The following is a 9,993-nucleotide window of genomic DNA, read 5'->3' as shown; positions in this document are numbered from 1 at the left end:
AGTTGGCCGTTAATCTCGGCACTGGGAGGTTCCACGCTGATTTGTTGGCTTCCTCCATCATCTCCTCTCCCTTTCTGGAGGGGCAGCGTCAGGGGCTGGGCCCAGAGGGTTGTCTTCTTCCCGGGGCTTGGCAGCACCTTCCCCACACCTCCCTCCTTGCGGGCTGGCCTTGGCCGGCTGCCCAGCGCCATGGCCGTGTGCTTCGGACCTCGCTGGCCTCCCAGCCTGCTCAGTTTCCCCGGGGCAAGTTCACACCCAGCCCCGGGACCGCGGGTCTCTGCCCCTGCCCCCGCCCCCGGGGAGGGTGGCCCGGCACGGCCCAGTCGGCACCGCCGCCTGTCTCCCGCCAATGTGGGCTGCGCCCACCCACCCGGCATGGCCCTCGCGGCTCGCCCCCCAAAATCACGCGCCCCGGCCCCGGCGACTTTTGACACGCTTCAACTCTGTTTCGTTCTGGACAAGGCTCTAACCAACTTCCTGTCCTCGTTGCCTAGGCTAGTGAGAATTGTGCCAAAGTGGCAAAGCTGCTCTTCTTTAAAAGTTCAGTTCGGTGTCACGTCTGTATTTGTGGCATGAAGATTTCTGTAGATTGTGTTTCTACAGTAGGCAAAGGGCATTCCCCGTTCCCCAGTTCCGGGTCCTGTTCCCCAACGGGATTGCTGCTGTACCAACTGAAGGCTTCCCTCTTGCGGTATAAGCCAAGAAATCCTTTTTAAGAGGGATTGCAAACACCGGGTAAGGCATTTACTCCAGAGAGCTCAGGAGAGTCAGAGCAGTACCTCTTACTGAGGGCTTGAGTCCCGTCAGACGCCCTTTAGAGCAAAAAAATCACATGTGCTCTACGGGAGGGTAACAAGGGGCCTGGGAAATGTCAGCCACCCAAAAGGATTTCCCTCCTGTTGGAGACCAGCAAGTACCTTTCTAGCGCAGGAAGGAGAAAAGATTTGCTTGCAGAGTGACTGCTGAACAGCTCTGTGGAAGTTGGCGGAGAGCTAGAAGGCTGGATCAAAGAAGAATGGTGACCAAAGCGCAAAGGGAATCCCGTCGGGTGGCTGTACAGGTCTGAACAGCCCTCTGCTCTTCAGGCAAACCACAGGTGGTCTTACGGTGCGTGCCTGATAATAGGCCTTAATGCAGCATGACAGTCGATCCATTAAAGTAGGGAGCAGCTGTCCTCTCTGAGGAAGGCAGGGGAACCCGGGAGGCCTGATGGGCTTTTCTGCCAACGAAGAGGCAATGAGGAAGGAAAGGAGGTATAGGGGGTCCAAAAGAGAACTTGGGTGGCAGCACTTTGTCCTTCTATTCTTGACTGCTGTGACTGGGAAGACGTGAGGTCTAGACATGGCCAGAAGAGGCAGTGCTCTTCAGGGGGATTGCGATGGGAGCTCCGAGGCACTCCCGAGCAACGGAGCTCCAACGGAGCTGGTCAAAGAGCTGTGGTCGTGCACAGCCTCGCTCTGAACCGAGGTGCTTGTTCCCTGGCACCGTTCACCTCTGTCGGCATCTAGCTAACGGAGCTCTGCAATGCCCTGGCGTCGGAAGGCCGAGCGAAATCTCAGAAAGCCTGGTGAGAAGGAAACCCTGAGCACCAGAGTTTGTCTTGGGAGGTGGCTGGTAGAAGAGGATGGCTGAGGACACGCTAAAAGCAGGAGCTGAAGGAGGCAGCCTGGGAAGCCTCTGGTCACTCTCAGCAGCGTCAGCCAGCGAGTATTGCAGACGGGCTTCTTGGGGTTTCCGGTTTCTGTCTCGGTCCCGAGTTGCATGTCGGACCTGGATTCCTGGATTCTCCGATACTGGATTTCGCATTCCTTTTGTCCTACTCTGGTCGTGCCTGAGACACCGTCTGGTTTTTGTCCTGGTGTCGCAGGTGAATTATTCAGAGAAGTCATCCTTGTGGGGTTAACTAAAAGGGGTTTATTAATGATTAAGCGATGATCAGATGGTAATTAATCGATGGTTGAATGAAAATCAAATGGCAATCAAATGGTGAATAAGCAATAATTGAATCATTTAGGTTGGAAAAGACCCTTAAGATCATCGAGTCCAAGCGTTAACCTGACACTGCCAAGTCCACCACTAAACCATGTCCCTGAGCGCCACGTCTACACGTCTTTTAAATGCCTCCAGGGGTGGTGACTCAACCACTTCCCTGGGCAGCCTGTGCCAATGCTTGACAACCCTCGGCGCATCGATCCAGCCTGTCCAGATCCCTCTCTGTCGAGCCTGTCCACCCTCAAACAGATCAACACTCCCACCCACCGCCTCCGAAGCTGCCCCACAGCCACTTGCGGTTTCCTACCCCGCCAAGGAAAGGCTCACGCTGACTCTGAAAGGCAGCTTATTGCCATGGAAAAAGGCCATTTCCGCCATGACTCCCCAGCTCGCGGTCCCGCTGCCTTTTGCTCTGGAGGCAGCACATCACCAAAGCCCTAAGGAGTTCAGGGGAAAGATGTTGGGCCACCTGCGACATTTAGGGGCCGTCCTGAGGTCCTGTGCTGTGCCCCGGCCACCCACCGCGTCTGAGCGGATGGCATGTGTGAGCCCAGGCCAGGCTCAAAGGTCCCTTCTGTCCCCTGTACCGGGGAGCCCAGAACCGGAGGCAGTACTGCAGATGCAGCCTTACCGGTGCGGCGCAGAGGGGAAGGATCACCTTCCCCCACCTGCTGGCAGCGCTCCCCGTGCCGGGGCCAGGAGCAGAGATTTCCCTCGGCCAGGGCTGGAGCCCTGGAGTCGCGCTGCCTGAACAGCACCTTTCGGCCAACAGTGCCACCCTCGACGGCTGCCCCGGGGGACCTGGCATTTGACTCTGCACTTGCTGCAGGAGCAGCCGCCCCGGTTGCATGGGTGCCGAGGGCTCGGGCCCCCGCCTCGGCACTTCACACCCACCCCTGTGAGGCGGTGGCCGAGGGCGTCCCTGCCCGTATTTGGGGCGCACGCAGGCCAGCGGTGCTGATGTCACAGCGGCCATGGTGACCCGCGGGGCCAAGCCCACAAAAAGGAACGCCGGGCTCAGGCCGTGCGTCAGTGCGACCTGGTGAGGTGAGGAGAGGGCAGGGGAGGGACGGGCCTTGCGCGGGGCTGCCGAGGGAGGAGGGGGGCCCCACACCTCGGGGCTCTGGGCCTGGGCTGCAAGCTCGCCCGCGCCTCGCTTCTCCCTCAGCCGCGTCCTGCTTCTCCCTCAGGGTCAGCAGAGGAGCAGTTGGAGGAGACACCCCGGCGCTGCTGGGACAGGGACTCTCCAAACGCTCACCGTTGACGTGCGCCATGTCCGCAAGGAAGGAGAAGGCCCCCGACTCGATGGAGCAGGGTGAGAGCAAAGTATCCCTCCCGCAGCCTGGCAGAGGGGTTGGCGGGGCGGTCAGCGTGGGGCCGAGAGCGGTGGCAGGGGGAGGCAGGAGCTCCCCAGCCGCCCCAGGGCAGGGCCGCTCCTTTCCTCAGCGAGCGGGGCCCAGGCTGGGCACCTGCTGGGTGTCACCTGCTGGGACACCCGTGCCCGCAGTGCCCCCTTCCTCTCCAAGGCCTCCAGCCCTGCCCATCAGCCAGCTAGGCAGGGACAGAGCAGGCCCTTGGGGCAATCCCTCAGGGACGCTTCCCCCGGCCCCGCAGAGGTGCTCATTCCCGGTGGCATTTGCTCTCTCCCCTCCAGCATGCCTGCTGTGTCGCCGGGCAGAGGTTGACCCGGATATCTATGGGTGCAAACTGGAGAAGCAAGGGCTCTGTGTCCATGTGTTTTGCCTGGTGAGTTCCGCCGGGGCTCCCTCCAGCTTTCCGACAGGCTGTCCCTGCCACGCTCTCCTCATCAGCTCCTCGTCTTTTCTCTTCTGCAGTTTTTTGCCAACGAGCTTTTTCAGCAATGGGACAAGAAAGTAGGACTCATGGGATTTCTCCCTGAGGATATTCAACGCACGATCAAGCGGGCAGCGCAGAAGGTGAGGGCCTGACAAGAACAGGGAGATTTGTGCCAGGAGAGGTTTGCGGGAGCTTAGCCCAGACCCCGAGAAAGAAATCCCAGCCCTTCCAAGCAGCTCTGGGACAAAAGTCTTGCTCCCAGCAGCTCCACAGCGGCTCCAGCACAGGAGCCTCATCCGCCAGGCGGATCTGCGGGGTGTGACCCCGTAGCGGCCACATCCTGCGCCCTGCCCGGAGGCGTGGGGCTGGCTGTGGAGGCCCTGAGGCTGCCGCTGATGGGGGCTGCTGTGCTCTTTCCAGCGCTGCTTCGTCTGTGGCGAGAGCGGGGCCGCCATCACCTGCCGGGAGACGGGCTGTGACCGCAGCTTCCATCTCCCCTGTGCCGTGGAGGGTGGATGCATCACCCAGTTCCTTCCTCAGTACAGGTACCTCCCTCTCCCCTCCTCGCCGCCACCACGGAAGGACCCAGCGCTTCTCACCTCGCCCACCCCTTTCCTCTTCCCCCCAGGTCCTTCTGCTGGGAGCACCGCCCAGAGCAGGCAGTGGAGGCGGCTCCGGAGGAGAACACCACCTGCCTCATCTGCCTGGACCCTGTGGAGGACAGAAAGTCCTACAGCACCATGGTGTGCCCAACGTGCAAACACGCCTGGTTCCACAGGGGCTGCATCCAGGTAGGAGCCGTTCCCTCGCCCCCGGGGCACAGCAGGCACTCAGCAGCACCAGGGCCTCACTCATGCTCCTTATGTTGCTCCTGCAGGGACAGGCTGTCTGCGCTGGCATTTCTCGTTTCCAGTGCCCCCTCTGTAGAGACAGCGATGTATTTGTCTCAGAAATGCTCGCCATGGGGATCCGGATCCCCTTCAGGTTGGTGTCCTTCTGCCTGGCTCACAAGACAGGAGGGTGCAAGCGCTGTGCCGTGCCAGGGCCTGCCCCAGCAGTCCTGGCCCTCCACTGTCCCGTGAGTCTGGGCTTCAGCTTCACGGAGGATTTGGAAACAGGGCCGGGGGGGAAGAGCAGGGACGCCCTGCATCTGCCTTGTGCCGGGGCAGCAGGGGCTCATCAATTTTCCTTTCTCCATCAGACTGCCATCATGGGAGAACAGCCATGCATACGCGGCACTAAGCGAGAGGCACAGCCGCTGCGATGCCAGTGAGTGCCTTTGTCCAGGAGGCAGGGAGCAGGCAGAGGAAGAGGGGTAAGTTGCCAAAGCTGCACCCCGGGGCTCTGCACGGGATCCCTGTCTCGCCAAGGGCTCGAAGCGCAAGGACTAAGAACAAGAACTCTGCCGGACAATCCCGTGCTGCGGTCACTTTGTCCTCAGAGCCATGAACCCGTTTGCTTCCCCAGGCCCTGGCACCTGCTCCTGTGCTGCTCCTGCGCTGCCGAGGGCACCCACAGACGCTGCTCCTGCTTGACGAACAGCACGGCCAGCTGGGAGTGCAACAGCTGTGCTGGCCTGGGCACCGGTAAGAGGCAAAGCACCCGGGTGCCCCTGGGCTGGGGCCAGGGGCCAGGCAAGGCCTGCCAGCGGGTGCCCAGGGTGGGCTTGGCAGAGCCCCTCTGCTCCAGGAGGGCTGGGGGCACCGCCCTGGCCTATCCTGCCCCGGGCCTGGGGGGCCGTGCCCTTGACCTTCCTGCTTCCCCTTACAGCCTCCAGTGCCAGCTCGGAGCTCGCCGGCCCCAGTACCACTAGCCAGTCAGGACTGGGGCCTTCCCACGGCTCCCCGGCACCCGACACCAGCAGCCCCAGCATCGCCAGCCAGGCGGCATCAGGGCAGTCTCTCAGATCTCCAGCACCGGAGACCAGCAGCCCCAGCACCAGCAGCCAGGTGCCATCGGAGTCCTCCTGTGGCTCCCCGCCACTTCAGGGCAGCAGCCGCTCCAGCCCCCCTGGGCCTGAGCGGGTGTCAGACCGCTCCCGATTGCAACGTCGGGCCCAAAAGCCCTACAGCCGGCCCAGAAGATGCTGTGACAGGAGCCGTGCGCCAGCACCAAGTGCTAAGAGCCGCGCCCCCAGCCAGACGGTGCTGGGGCTGTCCCAGGGCTCGCTGGTACCAGAGAGCAGCAGCCCCAGCAGCAGCAGCCAGGCGTCATCAGGGTCCTCCTGCGGCTCCCCAGCACCGGAGACCAGCAGCCCCAGCACCGGCAGCCACGCGGCATTACGGCCATCCCATGGCTCCCTGGCACCGGAGGCCAGCATCCCCAGCAATGTGGCATCCGGGCCGTCCCACAGCTCCCCAGTGCTCGAGGGCAGCAGCCGCTCCAGCCCCCCTGGGCCTGACCGCAGGCGAAACCGCTCCCGCTTGCTACATCGGGCCCAAAAGCCCTACAGCCGGCCCAGAAGACGGCGTGAGAGCAGCCACGCGCCAGCACCAGGTGCTGAGAGCAGCACCCCGAGCCAGGTGGTGCTGGGGCTGTCCCACGGCTCCCCGGCACCGGAGACCAGCAGCCCCAGCACCGCCAGCCAGGCGGCATCAGGGCAGTCTCTCGGATCTCCGGCACTGGAGACCAGCAGCCCCAGCACCGCCAGCCAGGCGCCATCGGGGTCCTCCTGCGGCTCCCCGGCACCGGAGACCAGCAGCCCTAGCACCGCCAGCCAGCTGCCATCGGGGTCCTCCTGCGGCTCCCCGCCACTTCAGGGCAGCAGCCGTTCCAGCGCCCCTGGGCCTGTGCGGACGCGAGACCGCTCCCGCTTGCAACGTCGGGCCCAAAATCCTTACAGCCGGCCCAGACGCCGCCACGGGACCAGCCGTGCGCCGTCCCCGAGTGCTGGCCCTGAACCCCCTCCACCGGCACAATAAAGTTGGCCGTTAATCTCGGCACTGGGAGGTTCCACGCTGATTTGTTGGCTTCCTCCGTCTCCTCCTCTCCCTTTCTGGAGGGGCAGCGTCAGGGGCTGGGCCCAGAGGGTTGTCTTCTTCCCGGGGCTTGGCAGCACCTTCCCCACACCTCCCTCCTTGCGGGCTGGCCTTGGCCGGCTGCCCAGCGCCATGGCCGTGTGCTTCGGGCCTCGCTGGCCTCCCAGCCTGCTCAGTTTCCCGGGGCAAGTTCACACCCAGCCCCGGGACCGCGGGTCTCTGCCTCTGCCCCCACCCCCGGGGAGGGTGGCCCGGCACGGCCCAGTCGGCACCGCCGCCTGTCTCCCGCCAATGTGGGCTGCGCCCACCCACCCGGCATGGCCCTCGCGGCTCGCCCCCCAAAATCACGCGCCCCGGCCCCGGCGACTTTTGACACGCTTCAACTCTGTTTCGTTCTGGACAAGGCTCTAACCAACTTCCTGTCCTCGTTGCCTAGGCTAGTGAGAATTGTGCCAAAGTGGCAAAGCTGCTCTTCTTTAAAAGTTCAGTTCGGTGTCACGTCTGTATTTGTGGCATGAAGATTTCTGTAGATTGTGTTTCTACAGTAGGCAAAGGGCATTCCCCGTTCCCCAGTTCCGGGTCCTGTTCCCCAACGGGATTGCTGCTGTACCAACCGAAGGCTTCCCTCTTGCGGTATAAGCCAAGAAATCCTTTTTAAGAGGGATTGCAAACACCGGGTAAGGCATTTACTCCAGAGAGCTCAGGAGAGTCAGAGCAGTACCTCTTACTGAGGGCTTGAGTCCCGTCAGACGCCCTTTAGAGCAAAAAAATCACATGTGCTCTACGGGAGGGTAACAAGGGGCCTGGGAAATGTCAGCCACCCAAAAGGATTTCCCTCCTGTTGGAGACCAGCAAGTACCTTTCTAGCGCAGGAAGGAGAAAAGATTTGCTTGCAGAGTGACTGCTGAACAGCTCTGTGGAAGTTGGCGGAGAGCTAGACGGCTGGATCAAAGAAGAATGGTGACCAAAGCGCAAAGGGAATCCCGTCAGGTGGCTGTACAGGTCTGAACAACCCTCTGCTCTTCAGGCAAACCACAGGTGGTCTTACGGTGCGTGCCTGATAATAGGCCTTAATGCAGCATGACAGTCGATCCATTAAAGTAGGGAGCAGCTGTCCTCTCTGAGGAAGGCAGGGGAACCCGGGAGGCCTGATGGGCTTTTCTGCCAACGAAGAGGCAATGAGGAAGGAAAGGAGGTATAGGGGGTCCAAAAGAGAACTTGGGTGGCAGCACTTTGTCCTTCTATTCTTGACTGCTGTGACTGGGAAGACGTGAGGTCTAGACATGGCCAGAAGAGGCAGTGCTCTTCAGGGGGATTGCGATGGGAGCTCCGAGGCACTCCCGAGCAACGGAGCTCCAACGGAGCTGGTCAAAGAGCTGTGGTCGTGCACAGCCTCGCTCTGAACCGAGGTGCTTGTTCCCTGGCACCGTTCACCTCTGTCGGCATCTAGCTAACGGAGCTCTGCAATGCCCTGGCGTCGGAAGGCCGAGCGAAATCTCAGAAAGCCTGGTGAGAAGGAAACCCTGAGCACCAGAGTTTGTCTTGGGAGGTGGCTGGTAGAAGAGGATGGCTGAGGACACGCTAAAAGCAGGAGCTGAAGGAGGCAGCCTGGGAAGCCTCTGGTCACTCTCAGCAGCGTCAGCCAGCGAGTATTGCAGACGGGCTTCTTGGGGTTTCCGGTTTCTGTCTCGGTCCCGAGTTGCATGTCGGACCTGGATTCCTGGATTCTCCGATACTGGATTTCGCATTCCTTTTGTCCTACTCTGGTCGTGCCTGAGACACCGTCTGGGTTTTGTCCTGGTGTCGCAGGTGAATTATTCAGAGAAGTCATCCTTGTGGGGTTAACTAAAAGGGGTTTATTAATGATTAAGCGATGATCAGATGGTAATTAATCGATGGTTGAATGAAAATCAAATGGCAACCAAATGGTGAATAAGCAATAATTGAATGGTAATTAGAATCACAGAATCATTTAGGTTGGAAAAGACCCTTAAGATCATCGAGTCCAAGCGTTAACCTGACACTGCCAAGTCCACCACTAAACCATGTCCCTGAGCGCCACGTCTACACGTCTTTTAAATGCCTCCAGGGGTGGTGACTCAACCACTTCCCTGGGCAGCCTGTGCCAATGCTTGACAACCCTCGGCGCATCGATCCAGCCTGTCCAGATCCCTCTCTGTCGAGCCTGTCCACCCTCAAACAGATCAACACTCCCACCCACCGCCTCCGAAGCTGCCCCACAGCCACTTGCGGTTTCCTACCCCGCCAAGGAAAGGCTCACGCTGACTCTGAAAGGCAGCTTATTGCCATGGAAAAAGGCCATTTCCGCCATGACTCCCCAGCTCGCGGTCCCGCTGCCTTTTGCTCTGGAGGCAGCACATCACCAAAGCCCTAAGGAGTTCAGGGGAAAGATGTTGGGCCACCTGCGACATTTAGGGGCCGTCCTGAGGTCCTGTGCTGTGCCCCGGCCACCCACCGCGTCTGAGCGGATGGCATGTGTGAGCCCAGGCCAGGCTCAAAGGTCCCTTCTGTCCCCTGTACCGGGGAGCCCAGAACCGGAGGCAGTACTGCAGATGCAGCCTTACCGGTGCGGCGCAGAGGGGAAGGATCACCTTCCCCCACCTGCTGGCAGCGCTCCCCGTGCCGGGGCCAGGAGCAGAGATTTCCCTCGGCCAGGGCTGGAGCCCTGGAGTCGCGCTGCCTGAACAGCGCCTTTCGGCCAACAGTGCCACCCTCGACGGCTGCCCCGGGGGACCTGGCATTTGACTCTGCACTTGCTGCAGGAGCAGCCGCCCCGGTTGCATGGGTGCCGAGGGCTCGGGCCCCCGCCTCGGCACTTCACACCCACCCCTGTGAGGCGGTGGCCGAGGGCGTCCCTGCCCGTATTTGGGGCGCACGCAGGCCAGCGGTGCTGATGTCACAGCGGCCATGGTGACCCGCGGGGCCAAGCCCACAAAAAGGAACGCCGGGCTCAGGCCGTGCGTCAGTGCGACCTGGTGAGGTGAGGAGAGGGCAGGGGAGGGACGGGCCTTGCGCGGGGCTGCCGAGGGAGGAGGGGGGCCCCACACCTCGGGGCTCTGGGCCTGGGCTGCAAGCTCGCCCGCGCCTCGCTTCTCCCTCAGCCGCGTCCTGCTTCTCCCTCAGGGTCAGCAGAGGAGCAGTTGGAGGAGACACCCCGGCGCTGCTGGGACAGGGACTCTCCAAACGCTCACCGTTGACGTGCGCC

At 61.6% G+C, this 9,993-nt stretch overlaps 1 protein-coding gene across 1 annotated transcript; it reads left to right on the top strand.

Annotated features, from left to right (window-relative positions):
- Window positions 1-3,264: 3,264 nt before the first annotated feature.
- Window positions 3,265-6,710, top strand: LOC143164312 (E3 ubiquitin-protein ligase PHF7-like). Its single transcript, XM_076346781.1, is given in 9 exon segments — window positions 3,265-3,318; window positions 3,828-3,929; window positions 4,210-4,334; window positions 4,418-4,635; window positions 4,638-4,773; window positions 4,991-5,104; window positions 5,257-5,375; window positions 5,560-5,960; window positions 6,549-6,710. Coding segments are annotated over 9 exon segments (1,431 nt in total).
- The last annotated feature ends 3,283 nt before the right edge of the window (window positions 6,711-9,993 follow it).

This window comes from Aptenodytes patagonicus, chromosome 8, assembly GCF_965638725.1.
Source record: "Aptenodytes patagonicus chromosome 8, bAptPat1.pri.cur, whole genome shotgun sequence".
Taxonomy (NCBI): Eukaryota; Metazoa; Chordata; class Aves; order Sphenisciformes; family Spheniscidae; genus Aptenodytes; species Aptenodytes patagonicus.
This window is presented reverse-complemented; position numbering and strand designations above follow the sequence as displayed.